Here is a 20,273-nt window from a genome sequence, read left to right as displayed (position 1 = left end):
AAATTTCGTATATTATATGGAGAGCCATTTGGCTATATATCTCAGCCAGATAAAGTATATCACTTTATACAGAGTGTAAAGGTATGATTTGGCATGCCCAAAAAAGTAGTACTAGTAATTAATCGTGCAATAGCAGAAGCGAGTTGTACCATTAGTGAATGATAGTAATATTTTAGCATTAATCTTTTTGTTCAGCTGACAAACATATGATAAGGTCGATGCATTATATTATATACATGCTCAAATACTTTGTTCATGCCATTTAAACTTTAGCATGCTGGATTAGGGCTGGAAAAATATACCGAAAACTCGGTATACCGGTCATACCGTACCGTAAAATACCGCAAAATACCGAATTTAAGGTATACCGGTTTTTTTAGTAAGGTATGATACCGTACCGAAGATTTACGGTAAGGTAAAGGTATGGATTTTCCAAATACCGGGGTATACCGGTGTATACCGATACCGCGGTATATACCGAAAAAATCAATAAATATCATATTAAAGGTATATACCAGAATACGGTATGATACCGTATTATTGGTATACCGAATATTACTGCATATACCGGTGATGCGGTATCATACCTTATTCTGGTATACCTTAATATTCGGTATATACCGGTAATAAGGTACGATACCTTATTCTGATATACCGCAGTTGTCCGTATATATTGGTATACCGAAAATTGCGGTATATATCGTATCAAAATCTATAGTTTTAAAATATATAATATTTATTTTTATGTCTATATTTTTAAAAATATTTATAAATTTTATAAAATGATGTATATAATCTATATTATGTGAATATATACAATTGTACATGAATTTATAAATATCATCAAATGATACAAAAATAAATAAAATATAGTATATAGTATAAGTCATACAATAAAATAAAATTGTTTATTTTGATATTATAGTATAGTTATAATATATAACTAAAATTATTGTTTTACAATAGATTATACATCTAACTTATAATAGTTACATATATAATAGCATAGTTATAATATTAGTATTATATTATAAATTAAATTACGTCTAACATATAAATTATATGTAACTTATAACATCTATATAATTTACTATATATTACATGAATGCATACAAGTATGCGAATATAAATATCATCAAATGATGTAAAAGTGAATAAAATATAATATAGTATGTAAGTTATATAATTTAATATAACTGAATTATTTATATTGATATCATAACACAGTTATAATATAATATTCTATATTATATAACTAAGATTATTGTTCTACAATAAATTATACATCTAACGTGTAACATCTATGTATATAATAGCATAGCTATAATTAATATTGATATTATATTATTACTTATATTACATCTAACTTATAAATCTCATATAACTTATAACATCTATATAGTATATAGTATATACTATATAACTTATAAATTTATAAATATCATCAAATGATACAAAAACAAATAAAATATAGTATATAGTATAAGTTATACAATAAAATAAAATTATTTATTTTGATATTATAATATAGTTATAATATATAACTAAAATTATTGTTTTACAATAAATTATACATCTAACTTATAATAGTTACATATATAATAGCATAGTTATAATATTAGTATTATATTATAAATAATATTACTTCTAACATATAAATTATATGTAACTTATAACATTTATATAATTTATTATATATTACATGAATGCATACAAGTATGCGAATATAAACTACGGTATACCAATTGAATTTTTTCGATTTTGATAATACCGATTATTTTGGTATACCGTTAAAGTGCGGTATACCGTGAAAGTACGGTATACCGAAATTCGGTAAGGTATACCGAAATAAAGGTACGGTAAATGTTTTGTATATTCTCCATACCGTACTTAAGGTATACCGAACTAAGGTATACCGTAGGTAAAGGTAAGGTAAAGGTATGAATTTTCTTCATACCGGAGGTAAAGGTAAAGTATAAGGTATGGTCGATTTAATAAGGTATACCGTACCGTGCCACCCTTATGCTGGATGCAGTGCAAAGGCATATATATACTACTACGATCATGTGCTATGTATGCTACAAAAATAAAATCAAATAAATTGAATCGATTTAATTACTACGAGCGAATCCCACGAGTTGCCGTGCACTTGAGGCTCTACACGATAAATTAGATATGTCTAATTCAAATATCTTGTATCGTATAAATTATTAATATTATATTTATTTAAATGTATTAAGTTATATGCAATATATATTGTGATAGTTTAGTTTAGGGATTATAGCCAAAAAATACACGAACTTTGATAAAAGTTGCAATTTTCACATGAACTTTTAAATTAGCCAAAATATACCTGAACTTATATTTTTTGTTGTAAATTTCACCTGAACTTGCAATGATTGAACTCCGTCGAGGTGAAATTTACAACAAAAAATATAAGTTCAGGTATATTTTGGCCAATTTGAAAGTTCAGGCGAAAATTGCAACTTTTATCAAAGTTCGTGTATTTTTTGGCTATAATCCCTTTAGTTTATTGGGTATCATAAGAATATACTAATACACCTTCATCACTTGCATCAAGCGAGTCATTATATTTGAAAAAAATACTCTCTCGGTCCCATTAAAAATGTCTCATTTTTCATAATGAGATGTCTCATTTTTTTTGGTAACATATTATCTCTCTATACCTAATATTTAAACAATTTCCACAAATCTACTTTATCTACTAATTATATATTTCTTAATCTCCGTACCCAAAAGTAATGGGACGGGGGGAGTAAAAGAATTGAACAATTTATATGTGAATCATACAGAATGGATAGACATAGTACTATATTAGTATGGTTACAAAAAAACATCTTAATTATTTCTACACAAGCAAGACATTGCCATTTTTGTGAATTTGAATAAGCAAAATTTGGTAGATTTACAAATTTTCTTTAACATTATTCGTAAATGGAAGAAGATGATGAGAGACACTAGTTGTGAACATGTGAGTATTTCAGTATTATATAAAGATTAGTGAGCAGACCGAGTGCGTTACACTTTTGTCTGGTCATCGCTTGCTGAGTGAAAGGCGATGGAAGGTAAAAAGTAAATACGACCAAACCTTGTATATTTTGAAGTAGTTGCCAACATGCAATTGAGTAGCTTTGTCGTTTCACCTAATTCACTGCTACTAGTCTCTCAAATCTACACCTCCAACACCCACCTTTTCACCGTTCAAGTAATTTAGGCAAACTGCAATAGTTACTCGTGAACGGTACCTATGAAAGGAAGAGGAAAAGGAGGAAAGGCTCAAGAGAATCTAGCTACCTAGCTTAATAACAATTTTAGAAATGGGATTTCATTCTAACTTATCTACATCATACAAAAAGATAAAATAAGCTGAGTTCGAGTTGATTAATGTTTGGCTAAATTCGATAACTATGCGATGTGATCCAGTTGAGGATTTAGGTATAGATTCCTATGAATCCCTAATAACTTTGAGTGACCCTAAGAACCTCCTAATTGCATGCATTTAATCTTCTCACGCCGTCTCACCCAAGTCCTGCCCAAGCCTAAATGTAAGCAGATAATACATCTCAAAAACAAATTTGGGTTCAACATGAAAGCAAGTAGGCAACATTCCCAGTAAAGAGATAACCTCGTGATGTTTGCAGCCATTGATGCATAAGGGAATGTAAGTGAAATGCTGAAGAAGCTTATATGCGATGTGCCTGGTATTAGAACAACAAACAAGTACATACTTGTGCACAAGAGTATATACCAAGATATGATGTACATCACCGTGTGTCTCAGTTGAATGACACAGGAATCTTGTTCACAAGAAGTAACTAGATAATACGATAAAACAGATAGCTAACTAAACCTTACTGTTCTAATATCAACATCATAGTGGGAGCTTTGAAGGAATGCCCGGTGCCCGAGGATATTTTCTTGGGGTTGGACCATCTTTCAGGCATATAATGGCCGTTCTCTGTCCAAATTTGCTATGAGATTCCACTGAATTGGAGCGCAAGATTTTGTTAGCATTACACAAGTTCAGCGTGATTCTGCACTTAACATTTGATGGCTCAGATTGACATGGAAAACAGCAACTCTAGCTTAAGGCAATCGTATTTGGATTACTATTAAGAATTATTCCATTAATCAAATGAGGGGAGTTTACTTTGCATGATTGAGTATTTTTATCCTCAAGAGTAGGAATTATCCAATCCCACCCTTCGAATGAGATATGAATCAAGCAAAACTAGCTTAAATGATAGAAAGTTTCAATTCATCTAAGTAAACAAGGGATTATTAGCCTTACTATTCTTATCTATCAAGGCTAATCCTCAAAAGTACACGCCCCCTGAAGGTAATAGTAGAGCAATTATAGTGAAGATACTTTTACAATTTCCCAGATGCCCTTAGGCTAGTCATCGGATTTCCAGGATGAGAGATAAAGTTGATAATGGTCTATAACCCAAGAGGGGACATAGTAAGGATAGTAGGATACTTTAGGAATATATGGAAAGATAAAGAGTTTACACAACCTTCTTGAAAAGCTTAGTGCTATACTATCAGTAAAAGTGAAAGTGAAAGTGAAAAGTGAAACTGAAAGTGAATATAAGAGATGCATACCAAAACATGTTTGCAAGAGAGAAGCACCCATCAAATGAATAGCTTTTTCAGCTTTTGCAACTTCCTCCTGGAAGGGATGTTCGCAACAGGGGATGTATAGATCATAAGATACAAGAGTTAGATGCATATACCTCTAAATTTGTGCATAAGCCAACACGAAATCATGTAAAGATGTACGCGTAATTCTAAAATCAAATTAAGCATCTAATGGTCAAACCATAGGAGGAAAAACTAAACAAATACCGAACTTATAATTATGTGTAAATGATAGGTAATAACAAAAAGGATTCAAACCCTCCATTTGAATTAGCATACCAGTGGATCATGACCCTTTGCTGCCACAAACAAACCTCCAACACGGACTAGAGGAAGACAATATTCAGCTTCACGCCAGCAAAAAGAAAACGCTTAGAGACCGATAAACGGCCCAAACCAAACACTAAAGAAATTCAGTTGCCAGTATTTACCCAATACTCTCATTTCTGCAACTGCTCTAGCAACTGCAATGTCAAAGTTCTCTCTGTAGTCAAGGTTTTGTCCTACATTCTGTTCTATACAGAGATCAATTATATATGAGCATACACCCGAATCCAATGAAACATCAAAAGACAGATAGGTTGTGATACTGCGTTAATACGACAGAAACAGCTAGAATAGTAAACTCTATTAACCAACTAGAAACCACATTCCACTTTGACATAAAAATTAATCTACTGATTCTACAAACTTACAATATGAAAAAAAAAAAAAAAAAAAAAAAACAAAGCTAGAGGTGTAGAAATATTAATCCTCAATGTAGACATTAATTTTTTTACCTCAGCCCGATCGCGTACAATTTGGACATTCTGCAGGCCAACGAGGCTAACGACATGCTCCAAGAAGACGCAACGCTTATTCAATGACTCCAACAGAGTCACCTTCCAACCTAAGCAACGGAAATCAGCCGTAAGAATGAAAAAATATGCAACAACTCATTTTCCCTAAATACAAAGCATTATCAGTACTAGGGCATGCAATGGCCAGAATCATTCCAGGAAGCCCTGCTCCACTTCCAACGTCAACAACACTCAAATTTTCGAAAGAGCTCCCGCAGCGCAACATATACGAATCCTGAACGGGTTCGATAATCGCCAGGGAGTCCTCCACGTGTCTTTCCATCACCTCGTTTTCCTCTTTCACCGCCGTCAAATTCATTTTCTGCACATCCAAAAACGACCACATTCCAATCAACATCATGTGAAATCTAAGAAGGAGAACAAAAATGTAGGGTGAAAGCTATAATATGTAAGCACCTGGTTCCATTCGAGGAGGGAGTCAATGTAGAGGCGAACTTGATGCTTTTGGTGCGAGGTCAAGGCTTGAAAATTGGGGGTAGCAGCTGCGGCGCGTGAGAAAGCGGCTATTCCGGCGGGAAAATGGCGAAGTTTGAGCGTTGATGGTTTAATTGGCGGAATGTGTTTGAAGAAAGACCTCAAAGAAAGCAGAGTAGAAGCTTGGGGGCTCATACAAATCAACATTTTTGGCGCCAGCTGTTGGCGCAAGAGTGAAAACTGAATCATAAAGAAAAATCTGAATCATATATGGGCCTGGGCTACTTGGTTTTATTCATAAATGGGCCTCGACTGGTAAATAAAATCCAACGGAGCGGATCCTCGGTTTGTGGCTATAATACAACACAACCCACTGTGGCAGCATTCTGCACCAAAACTCGTCAAATTTCTTGATTTTCAAATCAAGACATGACATCCGGCGGGTGGTGGAATTATAAGAATAATTTTGAGAAAAGTAGTTGGAGAAGAAAACTGATTATTCCAGGATAATTTTTGTTTATCTAACTTGTATTTTTGCTGTAAAGTTGGCAACAATGACAATAATTTAGATTCAAAAAAAGAATGAAGCAAACAACAACACAACTGTAATAATTCTAGATTTTAATTACCACAACTACTAAACCTTACTCAATACCACAAAACAATTATATCAAATATACTAAATCAACTCTTTCTATAGCTTGAGAGCCTCTTGCATTGCATCCGAAGGAATGCTGGCTGCTTCGGGTGAGGAAGCTCTAGCAGTGTCGACGTGTTAGGCCTATTTGCATCTTCCATTCCACTATCATATATATATTGCTTGCTCATCAACTTCATTATCTTTCCTTCATTCCACAATTTCCATGCCTGTCATGATTACAAAATGAATATGACATATACGGTCCAACAACACAACGACTTATATACATCACACCATAATTTCGCAAGGGCCTTATTACTTTCTCTTTCCATTTATGAAATTTTAGGTTAAAAAAAGTCAAAGCAAATATGATTCTTTCCAGATCTTTGAAAACTAGTAGTGTTTCATTTGTTTTTCCTTCATTGCGTGGCAAGACTTTTCAAGTGCTCTAATTTTCCTTTTCTTGGGTCCCTATATAACCATCGTAAATATCCCCATTTATAATAAAGTATTCTTATGTATAATAATTCAAATTAAAAATTATATAAAAAAAAATGTTGGACATCATATTTCCACCCACAATCTACATTTGCAGCAATGGAGAAAACCTGCAAGTTTATTTTTGCATCTCTAGTCCTTTTACTAACCTCCCAAAAGCCTTGCACAGCCAAAACATTTACCAACCTCGCCACAGATCTTTCTTCCCTTCTCTCACTAAAAGCTCAAATCGTTGTAGACCCTTCTCACACTATCACAAAAAATTGGACTAACTCGAGCTCCGTTTGCAGCTGGATTGGCGTCACATGCGGCACACGCCACCAAAGAGTCGCCACATTAAATATCTCCAACATGGGCCTTTCCGGCACCATTCCACCACAACTAGGAAATCTCTCCTTCCTCGTCTCCCTCGACCTCAGACGCAACAATTTCAGCGGCACTTTGCCTCATGAGTTGTCTCTCCTTCGCCGCTTGAGATTTCTTTCTCTCTTGATCAACAACTTTAGGGGAGAGATCCCATCATGGTTGTCTTTCTTACCTAAACTCGACTACCTATCTCTGAGAAATAACAGCTTCACAGGTTCTATTCCGAAATCCATCTCCAACTTAACAAATCTATATTACCTCGATTTCTCATACAATTCCCTTGAAGGCATAATCCCACAAGAGTTGGGCCGACTTCAAAAACTGCAACATCTGAGCATTCAATATAATCATCTGTCAGGAATTATACCATCTGATTTGTTCAACATATCAACCTTACAAGTTTTAGCTTTCACATCAAATGATTTGAGTGGAAATCTTCCAAATGATATGTGCGCCAATCTTCCGTTTATTGAAAGCGTTTACCTTGCTTTAAATCAATTGAGTGGCCAAATTCCATCAAATCTGTCACGATGTTCACAACTTGGATTACTTTCGTTGGCTTCCAATTCTTTCAGTGGACAGATACCTGCAGCCATGGGCGGCTTAAAGTCTCTACAAAGTGTAGATCTTTGGAAAAACCGTTTAAGTGGTAAACTTTGCCTACTCTGAAAATTTTAGATTTTCTTCCTTCTTGTGAATGTATTAATTTCAAGTCATGAATCTTTCTGCAGGTGTTATACCACAGGAGATTGGTAAACTACAAAAACTGGTTGAGATTAATGTTGCATCTAATGAGATTACAGGCGCAGTGCCCCTCAATATCTTCAATATCTCTTATTTGCAGTTTTTTAGCCTAAGGAGCAATAAATTCTATGGGAACCTTTCAAGAGACATCGGGAATCTTACAATGCTAACACACTTAGATCTCGGGGAGAACAGTTTCACAGGTGCTATACCAAGAGAAATCGGCCAACGTCTTTACAAGCTGGATCAACTCGCATTAGGGGTGAATATGTTGAGTGGTTCAATTCCACCTGAGATATTCAACCTCTCAACTCTTAGAGTTCTTGCACTGACAGGGAATCGTCTGTCTGGTGCTCTTCCAGCCAATTTGTGCAGCGGCTTTCCTTTTCTTCAGGAATTTTACCTTGGTGATAATCACTTCAGCGGACAAATACCCGAATCAATTTCCAACTGTTCTCAACTCAGATATCTCGATCTCAGCTTTAATAAATTCACTGGCCTTGTACCTCACTCTCTCGGAAGCCTAATATTCCTCAAAATATTGAGTATTGCAAGCAACAATATAACGATTGAATCATCACCATCTTCAGAAGTGAGTTTCATCACTTCATTGACAAATTGTAGATCGTTGATTTTTTTGGGAATTAGTTCTAATCCTCTTGATGGCACTCTTCCATCTTCCATTGGGAACTTATCTTCTCAGCTCCAAACATTCGCTGCATACAACTGCAAACTGAAGGGCAGAATTCCTGCTGAGATCGGCAGCTTAACTAACTTGGTTAAACTGTCTTTATTCGGCAATTACCTGTCTGGTAATATTCCAGTTACTGTGAAGCATTTGCTTAAGCTCCAGGGGTTATTTATAAGCAATAACAACATGACAGGTTCCATTCCAGAAGATCTGTGTGATTTACACAGGTTGTCTGTATTGAGTTGGAGTGGAAATCAGTTGTCGGGTGTAATTCCAGAATGTTTAGGAAATGCCACATCCTTACGCCAACTCAATCTAAAGTCTAACATGCTAACTTCAAGCATACCATTGGGCTTCTGGCGCTTGAAAGACATGCTGATACTAGACTTATCTGCTAACTCATTGACTGGATTCTTGCCTCGAGAAGCAGGTAATTTAGTAGCAGCTATTTACATAAATCTATCAATGAATCAGTTGTCAGAGTCTATCCCAAGCACGATTGGTAGTTTACAAAATTTGGTTAGTCTTTCTTTAGCACATAATAGATTTGAAGGTTTGATCCCAGTGTCCATTGGGAGCATGGTCGGTTTAGAAACTCTTGACTTCTCCTACAATAACCTCTCTGGTTCAGTACCAAAATCTTTGCAGAAGCTTCAATACCTCGACAAATTTAATGTCTCTTTCAATGATCTAAGTGGAGAAATTCCCAGTGATGGTCCTTTTATGAACTTCACAATGGAGTCCTTTAAAGGTAACGAAGCACTATGTGGAATTCCAAGGTTCCATGTCACACTTTGTCATGTTGTCTCCACTCACAAATCTAAGAGGAAAAAGTTAAAAATAGTTTTGTTCATTCTTGCTGGGGTTGTGGCTTTCACCACAATTCTATGTTTGGGCTTTATTTTCCTTAGATATAGAAGGAAAGGAAAAGTAGCTAGTGGAACTGATGGAATTTTATCTATTAAACTCGAAAGGATTTCATACAATGAACTCTCGCTAGCAACTCAACAGTTCAGTGAGAGCAATTTACTAGGCATTGGAAGCTTTGGTTCTGTTTATAGAGGAATTCTTGGGGATGGGAATGCCATTGCTGTAAAGGTGTTTAAACTGCAGTCTGAAGCTTCTTTCAGGAGCTTTGATGTTGAATGTGAAATTCTACGTAGTATTCGTCATAGAAATCTGACGAAAGTCATAAGCAGTTGTTCCAATGAAGAATTCAAGGCCTTGGTGATTGAATACATGCCTAAGGGAACCCTTGAAAATTGGTTGTATTCACACAACTATTTCTTGGATTTCATACAGAGGTTAAACGTAATGATTGATGTGGCGTCAGCATTGGAATATCTTCACCATGGTTGTTCCACTTCAATTGTTCATTGTGACTTGAAGCCCAACAATGTCTTGTTAGACGGAGAAATGGTTGCCCATGTGAGTGATTTCGGTATCTCAAAACTATTAGGCGAAGGGGAGAGCATTGTGCTAACAACTACCCTAGCAACAATGGGTTACATTGCTCCAGGTGAATTCTCTTATTCTAATTAATTTATTATGTCTTCTTACTAAATAATTTTATGACTAATACTTCTTGTCATTCTAGAGTACGGTTTTGAAGGGATAGTCACCACAAGGTGCGATGTCTATAGCTATGGTGTGTTGTTGATGGAAACCTTTACAAGAAAAAAACCAAGTGATGATATGTTTGCTGGAGATCTAAGCTTGAAGAATTGGATTGAAAGCTCAGTTCCACAATCATCATATCAAGTTATAGATGCCAACTTACTAATGAATCTTGACAAAGAACATGGCGACAAAATTGTCCAATTCTCATCATCCATATTGGAGTTGGCTTGCAAGTGCTCTGCAAAATCCCCTAATGACAGGATTAACATGAAAGAAACTCTACCGGAACTGCATAAACTCAGACGTCAGTTTTTGGGTGAAGCCTAAACCTCAGTGGTAAGAGTAAGGTACTTTCTTTTATGATTTTTATTATATAAATAATGGAATTGCCAGGAAATAGGATGATCCTAAAAATTTAATGAAGATGATGAAATAATGGGTCATGGATCCTAATCATGAAAAGTGTTTTGTGGATATGGTAAATGAGAAAGGTCTTTTGTTCAGGCATTTCACCAAACAGCTGGAGTATTGTACACTAGATCAATAGAAAACTACAATATCTAAAATGGGGAAAAAAATGTTTGCAAACACAATATGTACCTTCTTCCAGATGATTTGGAGTTGATTTTTTGTTTCAGTTGATGGATTCTCTGCAGTTACATCCATCCAATATCTTCCATCAGCAACTTTGTCCGATTTCAGCGTAAGATCTTTAGTTGACCTTATTTGTTCCTTTGTTTTTTTCTCCTTCTCAATTTCGCTGGTTTCCTGAATTAAAACGGATGGCTGATTTTTTGTTTTAGTTTCTTTGAGTAAAACACTAATGTATAATTTAATATAAGTATATGTTGTTTTTTCCAATAGGTTATTGCACAATTCCTTTTATACGGAGTCTTGTATATGTTTGCTTTGATGGATAAAATTAATATACTTGGAATAAATAATTAAATAATTCATTCAATATTAAGGTGATAAATAATTATTTATTGAATAATTAGATATTAATTAAATTATTAATTACAATTTAATCATACAATCAAATACTTGATTAAAATAAATTATTTAATCAATCATGTCTTGTCGCTTAAAACGCCTCTTTAATGGACTCGTCAAATGATCAACGTTCATCCTAAATAAAAATTTTAATAGCCACACAAAAATTAAATTAAAATAAATAAATAAATACAGACTTTTTCTAATTCTTTTGGTTTTTGTGCAATTCTTTGAAATATGTTAAGTCAATAAATAAACCAGATTAGAAGGAGTGGCTTGGCACATCAAAAGTATTGTTATATATAGAGGTAAAAGCAAGAATGTGGTGTTGGAATAAAATCTTTAGGATCTTAAACAAGGAGAAGAGCTTTTCTTCTTGGAGTTCGAATGATATGATTATCTCTGTATTGTAAAGGACGAACTATTTTGTGGTATCTTTGGTACCAGCTCAATTTTAATGAATCGTTTCTTGATAAATATATATATATATATATATATATATATATATATATATAGATTATTATATATCTAAACACAAATACCCATAAGCTTCACCTTAACCGTCTATCTTTCTGATGGATCTGTGAATATTTTTGAGGGTTTAATGAATAATATAAAATATAACGTTTAAATTTCTAAAAACAAAAATACTCAAAAATAAAATAAAAAAATAGATCCATAAATAAATAGTGGTTTAAGTTTATAGTTAACATAGCCTAAAAAACGTTATAGGCTTGTAGTGAACATGAAGGATGAGATCTAAAGGATGAAGGTTTTCTTTTCTTCTTTTTCGCTACCCGAATTACATGATAAATTGTGCGAAATGCAACTAGTTCTAAAATATAAGAAAATAAAAATTTATTAAAGTAAAAAACATACTCCCTCCATCCATAGTATGATTTTCACTTTGTAGACGATACGGATTTTAAGAAAGTGGTGAATAGTAGTTGATAATAGTGATATTATTGTGAGTGGAGTTTGAGTCTCACTATGATTATGAGTGAAAATTTGTGGACTCTACTACTATAAATAAAAATGAAAATGATATCATCCATGAATTAAAATGATAAAAATAAAAACAATATCATGGATGAATGTACTATATATTTCCTGGAGTATCTATTAATGGGACATCAAAATATCCAATAAAAAAAAACCCCTTGAAAGGAATTTTTAAATCACTTTGTTTACATAAATAACTTTGGAAACATCACAATAAAAAATAAACTATTTTTTTTGTAAAGCAGTGTTAATTAGACAAATATGTCATTATTAATTTTAAAACGTCACAATTAAAAAGTAAACTACTTTTTAATTTTTAAAAGGTAGTGCTATTTGGATAAAATATATTTGTATTAAAAAAGTTAAAACTTAAAAAAATTATTTACTCAAAAAAATGTGTTCAAATTTTAAAAGCATTTAGTTAGTTTTATAGTTTTCTCCACATTGTAGTTATTTATGTAAATTTTTAATATCTTTTTAATTTTCATTATGTTTTTTACGTTTATAATAATAATAATAATAATAATAATAATAATAATAATAATAATAATAATAATAATAATAATAATAATAATAATAATAATAAACTACAGTGTGGATAAAATAATACTCCCTCCGTCCAACAAAAATGGGGCACATTCATTGGGCATAAGTTTTTTAATAAAATTGGTGGTTAGTGGAGAAATGGTTCCACCATTATTTGAAATGAATAGTTGAAATTGAATTAAAGTTGATTTTTTTGTAAAGAAGGGGTATTGATAAGGGTAAAATATAAGAAAAAGTGGTTGGCTCGTGTCTTAAAAAAGAAAGTGCCCTATTTTTTGTAGACACTAAATATAGTAATTGTGCCTCATTTTTGGTGGACGGAGGGGACACAGGATTTAAGGAGTTATAGATTAGTGTTTTAAGTGTGTAGTATAAAAGTGATAAAATAGGAGAGAGAAGATAATAAAGGAGAGATTAATTAGTTGTAATTTTACAATTAAAATTCTTTATTTTATTCATATTTAGAAATGTAGCATCTTCGTTGGACCGGAGGGAATATTTTTTTTTTAATATTTAATCATTTTTTATCCCAATATATTTTTTCAAATAACTTTTTTTAAAGTCTACTTTATTTTTTCTCCCAAAAAAACAGCACGAGCTTCATCATTTTGATATCCATTTACAAACTTTAACTCAACTCTCCAATACTGAATAAACAAATTTAAAGAGTTATTAGTTTGACTATTAGAACTGTTGTGAAAGCCACAACCCTAGCAAGAATCATCATTATATAATACAATTAGTGGTTTTATCTTTTCCTTAATTCATTTTCCTACGTGACTTCATAAAAAAAATTATTTTTAGTATTTATATGTAATTCTAGAGCTTTTGCCTTTAATAATATAGATCTACATGGCTTTATTGGTTTTCAATCTTTTATTTTAACAGAAAGGTAAAAATAAAAAATCTTTTATTTTAACATAAAGATTTAAATTTTAGGAGGGTGTATTAGTTGTGGAGTTTAATAGATTTCTATGGATTTTAAAAGTCTGGGTGTATTCGTTCCAGACTTTTAAAAGTCTGCAGAAATCTGGGTGTATTCGTTCAAAACTTTTAAAAGTCCATGTAAATCTGGGTGGATTCGTTTCAGACTTTTTAAAATCCATACAAATCTAGGTGTATTCGTTATTCCATTGACTTCAAATCCGGAATGACTTTCATGGATTTCATCAAAAAAATACACACAACGAAATCCGGCCAAGAACCACGAGAATTGAAATCCATGGAGTTTTGAGCGAGCGCTGAGTTCCAGCGGCCGCGGCCAAGAAGCCAGCGAGCGCCGGAACTCAGCACCCGTTGAGAAACTCCAGCGCTCGCTGGATTTGAGCGTGCGTTGGGTTCCCAGCGGCCGCTGGGTTGCAGCGGTCGCTGGGCCCAGGCAGCCCAGCCCAGCAACGCCTTTAAATACCCCTCTTCGATTTTTTTTCCCCTCTCACATTCGACGGACGCCTACAGCCCTTCAAAAAAGAATACAAGTTCAGGGTTCTATATTAGCTTTTAGCCAGGTATTTTTTCATAAATTTTATATCTTCATAGTATTTTAATTATGCAATTTTTCTATAGAATGAATCTTGTACATTTATAAATTGTTAGCAACTGTATGTTATGTTTCTATTGCATGTGAGTTGATTTTAGTTTTTTGTTGATGTTTTTTATTTTTTATTTTTATTCATTCATATAGTACTGTTCGGTGTCTAGTAATATTATTATGGGAGACTCTCAACCACAAGATTCCAAAAAAAGGGCAGTGTATGAAGCATGGACGCAGGAACAAAGTGATGCCTTGTTACGAATTCTGGTTGAATCTGCAATTAGGGGATGGCACGATAATAGTGGTATATTTAGCAAAGCAACAGTAGAGGAAAGGATATTGCCTGTTCTCAATGAAAAACTTAGGTCCAATAAAAATTATAATCACTACCAAAGTCGTATCAAATGGTTTAAGAGCCGTTGGAATGCGTATTCAACACTCTTGAAGTTTAACTCTGGTTTTGGTTATGACAACGACACCAAAAAATTCACGGCCCCAGATGAAGTATGGGATGCGTATATAGAGGTAAATTTGTTATCAATTCACAGTAGTCATAAATTCATAACATAGAGGATCATACCCAGAAAATTCAATATTTTTAGCATACCATTTCATCCCTAGATTCTTCAAATACAAACCAACTTGCCGCTCAAGATTCAAATCAGTAATCAACTCCCAATCCAAGTAATGCGGAGGAGTAATATAGTTCGAGTTAAATTTCTTAAATATTTCTCCCTCTAATTCGCTTTGCAATTCAAATGGACATTCATACCTTTCGCTCAAAGTAAGCTCCTCTCTACCGACGTTTGCATTCTTCGTTCGGACCATTATATCGTTGAAGGTGATTTTATAGGGTAGTGGTATGTAAGAATTGTAGTTGAAGGTGATTTTTTTGGGGGGAGGTTCTGGAGCGGCGCTGGAGAGGAGAAGAATGAAAAATATTAGGGCACCAGCGCTCGCTGGCCCTTTATATAGTAGTTATTTGGTCCCAGCGCTCGCTGGATTCCCAGCGGTGCTGGGACTCAACGGGCGTTGGCATCATGAATTTCAATTCCAGAATTATCCCCCAAATTCTTCGAAAATCAGTGAAAATCGGGGTGAAATCCAACCACGAATTCTTTGAAAGTCGTCTGGAATCTATGTGAATTCCATGGAATTTAAAATCCATGGACTTTTTAAAGTCTGTGGAAATCCACAACGAATACACCCCCTTAGTCTTAATTATTGTATCTTCTTCTCTTGTTTAAATCCAATAATCTTTAATTATCTTTTAATCTCACTTATAATCATACCATCTTTTTCCCTTACTCAAATTCAATAATCCTTAATTATCCCTTTTATATTAACGCCTAATATGTAATCATCAATATATAATACGATTAAGGATTCCTGCGCTCTCCTTAATCCGGGGTCCTACGTGGCATATCTAAGAATTCAAGGTTTAAAATCCCTGCAATTCTAGAGCCTCTAGCTCAATTCTCTATCACTGACGTGGCAATATAATTCCATATCAATTATTATTTTATATTATTTAGTTAAATTATTTGATTTACATCACATTACACACCACCCCTCCTAAATCCTAATTCCCAAATCCATTCCCTGGAATCCCTGCGACCTTGTCCTCCAGTCTCCGAACACCGGCGCTTCCTCCCCACCGCCGCGATCTGCCACACTTTTTCGACTGCTTCGCCGGACCACCTCCCCCATTTTTCCACCGAGATATGCCCCTCTCATCTCCACACCGGCCCCACATTTCCCTTCACCGATCTGCGATCTGCCTCCCACCATCGCCGCTTCCTTTCCCCACAACGATCTGCCCCCTCGCATCTCTATACCGGTTCTCCGCGCCGACCACTAGATATGCCACCTCCATTTCCTTCCTCCAGCGATTCGCCCCATCGGCCCCAGCCCGTCACCAAGCCACGACCATGGTAAGTTTTTTTTTTTTTGTAAGTTTTCTTTTTCCCCTATCCCCGCGCCCCTAGATCCCCAAATCCTCACCGCCTCCTTGCGACTTCCGGTGACCACGGCAGCCATGGCCGCCGATCTGCCACCTCCTTTCCCCCATATGGTAAGTATTAAATGTTTGACTTATTTTTCTTCTTTTTTCCAGAATTTTGGAAAGATTTTTAACACTGGAAACTTAAACCCTAGATTTTTATGTTAATTAATTTTCGGTTGCTGCAAATTATGTAAATATAGAATGGTTATAAACTTTAGAAAGAATTTTTTTTGAAAAGAATTTTATCGAAGGAAACTTAAACCCTAAATTTTCATCTATAAATTCATTAGTTTGAATTATTAACGATGCAGCAGACGCAAGGTAACCTTCTTCTTCTTTTGTTGTCTTTCTTTTCTTTTGCATTAACGCGACAATACCTTCTTCTTATTTTTCTTCTTTTTTCCAGATTTTTGGTTCTAGGTGCCTGGTCCAGAACCGCCGCTCGCCAGCCGCTGTGTTGCACTCACCCACTCCTATTCTCACTTCAACTGTAAGTTTTCCAAATTCTCTCACCCTCCATTTCAGTTATGTCAACAGATTGTTTTCTGGTGTTTCCACTTCATATTCCCTTTTCTTTATGTTACCGAGTTGGATGGGTTCAAATCCTTTATTGGCTCTGCTGTTATAGCTACTGAATTTATCGATATTTCTGTTGGAGATTAACTAATTAGCTGCATCAGTAAATGGGCATCTGTATGGTGTAAGCTAAAAACTTTCGCTGCATTAATCACCACAATTTTAATCTAATCCTTTATTGTTGCATTTGTGTTTTGATTATAATTTATGAAATGACGGTGTAAGTTTGAATCTCTTGAGGATTACCAAGTGAAGATGGAATGAATGTGTTTGATCCCCACCCTTTTTCTTAGTTTTCTAATTAATCTTATCTTTTGGACTTTTGGTTGCTTACCTCAATTCAAGATGTGGGAATGTTTCATATTCATATGCTTTTATTTACATTTCTGAGTTAATTTACAGCCAACTAAAAGTAGTTGTTTTGTTAAGCAATCGAAAGTATTTGTTCTGATCTTTACTGGGGTGGGAACAGGGGGGTTTTAGAGCATGCCGTTAATAATTGTAATGAGTCTGGAACAGGCGTTTTGAATTATAAGTGGACTTCATGGTCTATATTTGTGCTGTAGAAACTATATTTGTTACATGCTTCTCAGAAATATAGATCCTTCAAATGAGCTTTGCAATGGCACAAGGATGATAGTCACCAAACTTGGGAAGATTAATTACCAGTGTAATCCTCAATAATCCAATTATGACATGACGTTTTTGGCTATTGTGGGAGCCTCTCTCTAGGTCAACACCCAGTACAACTACGAGAGATCAACGAGTGGATGGATCCCCATTAATCTAGACCACGATCTATTAGGCCTCAAGCTCATCGATGGGTGGGGTCCAAAACATCAAGGACAAACAAAGACTAAGGTCATGCCCAAACATTAATTGCCAAGATCCAAGTCTCACGAACTCCGACTAGGGATTAGGCACGAGACATAACGCGTGCGGGGTTTCATAGCTCATCACTTATTCAATTGTTACATGTACTAATGTAATAATTTATATAGTACATGATTAATTAATGCTAATTAATCGATGTTTAATAAACATTAACTAATCTTTAATGTTTATCACTTTATCCCACGACTCTATATTTTAACTAATTAATTTTAATTAATTATATCTAACTCACCAGAAATCGATTTTAAAACTAATCAAATGTCTTATTACTCGAAATAATTGACCCAACATTAATCTTCTCAAAACTAATTTTCCAACATATAGATTAAAAATAACTAAATTGATTATTTTAGTTTTTTATGGTTATTTTGAAAATAAGAAAAATATTTGAAAATGTTGAAAAAGTAAGGGTTAATTGCCCTTAAATACACCACATTTCCTTGAATTCTACAATTACACATCACTTTTAAAATTCGCCCCTAAATACACCACTTTTTCTTGAATTCTACAATTGCATATCACCTTTAAATCCGCCCCAAAATACATCACCTTTATATTTTTTCTGTTTTTGCACATGACTAAAAAATCCTCAAGAAATAAATTAAAGTGTTAATTTATAAATTTAAATATCTTTTTAGCAGCGGAAATATAATAAAATAAATTTTTTTATTTATTTTTATAAAGAATTTTATTTTATTATATTTCCGCTTTAAATTTATATTTAACACTTTAGTTAGATTAGGGTGTTACCACTTTAAATGACGTGGCTTCCAGATTGGCAAAACTATGTCGTTTTGAATGTTATGATCGTATGTGTTACCATTTTATTAACGTGGACAATAATTGCATGTTGCCACACTAAGTATACTATGTATGCTTATCCCATATTTAATATTTAAGGTAAATGACATTGGAGGCGCGTGGAGAGTCGAATGGGCGCGTCGAACCTCTTTAAAAAAAATAGAAAAAAATGTTTCTTTCAAACTCATTATATTATTCATGTGGTACTTTTGATTATTGTAACTCTAAATTCCAAATTATATCGAATTCGTGTGAAATTTATTAAAATAAAAGTTTCATTTTATTTTCTTAATGTCATGGCTTGTTTATTTTTTTAATTCAAGTTCTTTCTAAAAATTTATTAGATGATTTATTTCTTTACAAAAATACTTATATATATATATATGATTTTAAACTTTATAAAGAATTTTATTTTATTATATTTTGTTAGAAATTGATATTGGGCTCATTCCTCCATTAAAAGGCCTTTTAAGGGAGGAATGAGCCCAATATCCATTTCTAATATAGTATCAGAGCCAACTCAATCCAATGATGGACCCCCCAATATCGTTGTCAACAGATGGCGTTTGGGATAGTCCACGCTGCGCGTGCGGGGGGTGCATTGAAGTGTCCCACATTGGATTGGAGATAGTGGCATGAGCTACTTTATATGGTGAGGCAACCCTCTCCCTTATAAGGCCTTTTAAGGGAGGAATGAGCCCAATATCCATTTCTAACATATTTTCGCTGCTAAAAAGATATTTAAATTTATAAATTAACACTTTAATTTATTTCTTGAGGATTTTTTAGCCATGTGCAAAAACAGAAAAAATATAAAGGTTGCGGATTTAAAGGTGATGTGTAATTGTACAATTCAAGGAAAAGTGGTGTATTTAGGGACGAATTTTAAAGGTGATGTGCAATTCTAGAATTTAAGGAAAGATGGTATATTTATGGGCAATTAACCCAAAAAGTAATCACTTTTTGCTAAAGGTCTACTTTTTCATCATCTCATTGTGTTTGGCCACAAAAAAAATCACTCAAAGTTGAGAAGAAAGTGGAATGAAAGCTGGTAAAGTATGGATGACTTTATCAGGGTCAAAACATTAACTCAGACCACCCTACAACTAATTTATTCTGCCAAAAGCAACTTTTATTCAAACCCCCTTCTTATTTTAGCAGTAAAAGTGTTTAGTTGCTTTTTTATTGTATTGGAATAATGTAAAATTTGCTCTTTCAACTTTCGCGTTTAGTTTTCTAATTTGGGTTCTTGAATTATTATTATTATTATTATTATTATTATTATTATTATTATTATTATTATTATTATTATTATTATTATTATGACAAATTATTAAAAATAAAAATCTAGGATAAAGGTTCGATGACTTAATTTCGAGAGGGATGAAAACTCAATATCTGCTTATGTACTCCCTCCGTCCCACGAAGCA

General features: G+C 33.8%; 3 protein-coding genes across 11 annotated transcripts; 2 read left to right on the top strand and 1 right to left on the bottom strand.

The window, feature by feature from the left end:
• Positions 1 to 3,725: 3,725 nt before the first annotated feature.
• Positions 3,726 to 11,241, bottom strand: LOC131021221 (uncharacterized). 5 transcript variants are annotated; one of them, XM_057950327.1, is made up of 8 exons: positions 11,096 to 11,241; positions 6,617 to 6,803; positions 5,919 to 6,176; positions 5,631 to 5,823; positions 5,442 to 5,551; positions 5,094 to 5,172; positions 4,942 to 5,009; positions 3,726 to 4,693 (listed from the first exon to the last, which is right to left on the bottom strand). In XM_057950327.1, exons 3-8 carry the CDS (start codon positions 6,141 to 6,143, stop codon positions 4,418 to 4,420), a joined length of 951 nt encoding a protein of 316 aa, XP_057806310.1. In that variant the 5' UTR covers positions 6,144 to 6,176; positions 6,617 to 6,803; positions 11,096 to 11,241; the 3' UTR covers positions 3,726 to 4,417. The 5 variants fall into 5 exon arrangements, with proteins under 5 accessions (XP_057806310.1, XP_057806313.1, XP_057806309.1 ...); XM_057950330.1 differs by lacking the exon at positions 6,617 to 6,803 and having other exon boundaries at positions 3,726 to 4,055; positions 4,627 to 4,693; positions 11,096 to 11,220; XM_057950326.1 differs by lacking the exon at positions 6,617 to 6,803 and having other exon boundaries at positions 3,726 to 4,005; positions 4,627 to 4,693; positions 11,096 to 11,220.
• On the top strand, positions 6,870 to 11,218 carry LOC131021219 (probable LRR receptor-like serine/threonine-protein kinase At3g47570). Of its 3 annotated transcripts, XM_057950324.1 has the most exons (5): positions 6,870 to 8,089; positions 8,172 to 8,996; positions 9,069 to 10,394; positions 10,473 to 10,842; positions 11,134 to 11,218. In XM_057950324.1, the coding sequence occupies exons 1-4, from the start codon at positions 7,174 to 7,176 to the stop codon at positions 10,820 to 10,822; spliced, it is 3,417 nt and encodes a 1,138-aa protein (XP_057806307.1). In that variant the 5' UTR covers positions 6,870 to 7,173; the 3' UTR covers positions 10,823 to 10,842; positions 11,134 to 11,218. The 3 variants fall into 3 exon arrangements, with proteins under 3 accessions (XP_057806307.1, XP_057806305.1, XP_057806306.1); XM_057950322.1 differs by having other exon boundaries at positions 6,871 to 8,089; positions 8,172 to 10,394; positions 10,473 to 10,831; XM_057950323.1 differs by having other exon boundaries at positions 6,871 to 8,089; positions 8,172 to 10,394.
• Positions 11,242 to 16,114: 4,873 nt separating the features above from the next.
• On the top strand, positions 16,115 to 19,140 carry LOC131021218 (uncharacterized). 3 transcript variants are annotated; one of them, XM_057950321.1, is made up of 3 exons: positions 16,115 to 16,501; positions 16,979 to 17,062; positions 17,881 to 18,651. In XM_057950321.1, exons 1-3 carry the CDS (start codon positions 16,292 to 16,294, stop codon positions 18,025 to 18,027), a joined length of 441 nt encoding a protein of 146 aa, XP_057806304.1. In that variant the 5' UTR covers positions 16,115 to 16,291; the 3' UTR covers positions 18,028 to 18,651. The 3 variants fall into 3 exon arrangements, 1 of the variants encoding a protein (XP_057806304.1); XR_009100896.1 differs by lacking the exon at positions 17,881 to 18,651 and adding an exon at positions 18,943 to 19,140 and having other exon boundaries at positions 16,116 to 16,501; XR_009100895.1 differs by having other exon boundaries at positions 16,116 to 16,501; positions 17,742 to 18,914.
• The last annotated feature ends 1,133 nt before the right edge of the window (positions 19,141 to 20,273 follow it).

The sequence above is a fragment of the Salvia miltiorrhiza genome, chromosome 4 (genome assembly GCF_028751815.1).
Source record: "Salvia miltiorrhiza cultivar Shanhuang (shh) chromosome 4, IMPLAD_Smil_shh, whole genome shotgun sequence".
In the NCBI taxonomy this organism is placed as follows: Eukaryota; Viridiplantae; Streptophyta; class Magnoliopsida; order Lamiales; family Lamiaceae; genus Salvia; species Salvia miltiorrhiza.
The sequence above is the reverse complement of the archived record's forward strand: the minus strand, read 5'-3'. Positions and strand labels throughout refer to the sequence as shown.

Bases quoted from the DNA above. Each gene is read 5' to 3' on its own strand.
- LOC131021218 (XM_057950321.1), top strand. From the start codon at position 16,292: ATGCCCCTCTCATCTCCACACCGGCCCCACATTTCCCTTCACCGATCT. The intron at 16,502-16,978 runs GTAAGTTTTTTT...TCTTTTTTCCAG, and splicing joins GTCACCAAGCCACGACCATG to ATTTTTGGTTCTAGGTGCCT. The intron at 17,063-17,880 runs GTAAGTTTTCCA...GCCTCTCTCTAG, and splicing joins CTCCTATTCTCACTTCAACT to GTCAACACCCAGTACAACTA.
- LOC131021219 (XM_057950322.1), top strand. From the start codon at position 7,174: ATGGAGAAAACCTGCAAGTTTATTTTTGCATCTCTAGTCCTTTTACTA. The intron at 8,090-8,171 runs GTAAACTTTGCC...ATCTTTCTGCAG, and splicing joins TTGGAAAAACCGTTTAAGTG to GTGTTATACCACAGGAGATT. The intron at 10,395-10,472 runs GTGAATTCTCTT...TTGTCATTCTAG, and splicing joins AATGGGTTACATTGCTCCAG to AGTACGGTTTTGAAGGGATA.
- LOC131021221 (XM_057950325.1), bottom strand. From the start codon at position 11,161: ATGGATGTAACTGCAGAGAATCCATCAACTGAAACAAAAAATCAACTC. The intron at 5,824-5,918 runs GTGCTTACATAT...TTGGATGTGCAG, and splicing joins CCCTCCTCGAATGGAACCAG to AAAATGAATTTGACGGCGGT. The intron at 4,694-4,941 runs GTATGCTAATTC...CATCCCTTCCAG, and splicing joins CAAAGGGTCATGATCCACTG to GAGGAAGTTGCAAAAGCTGA.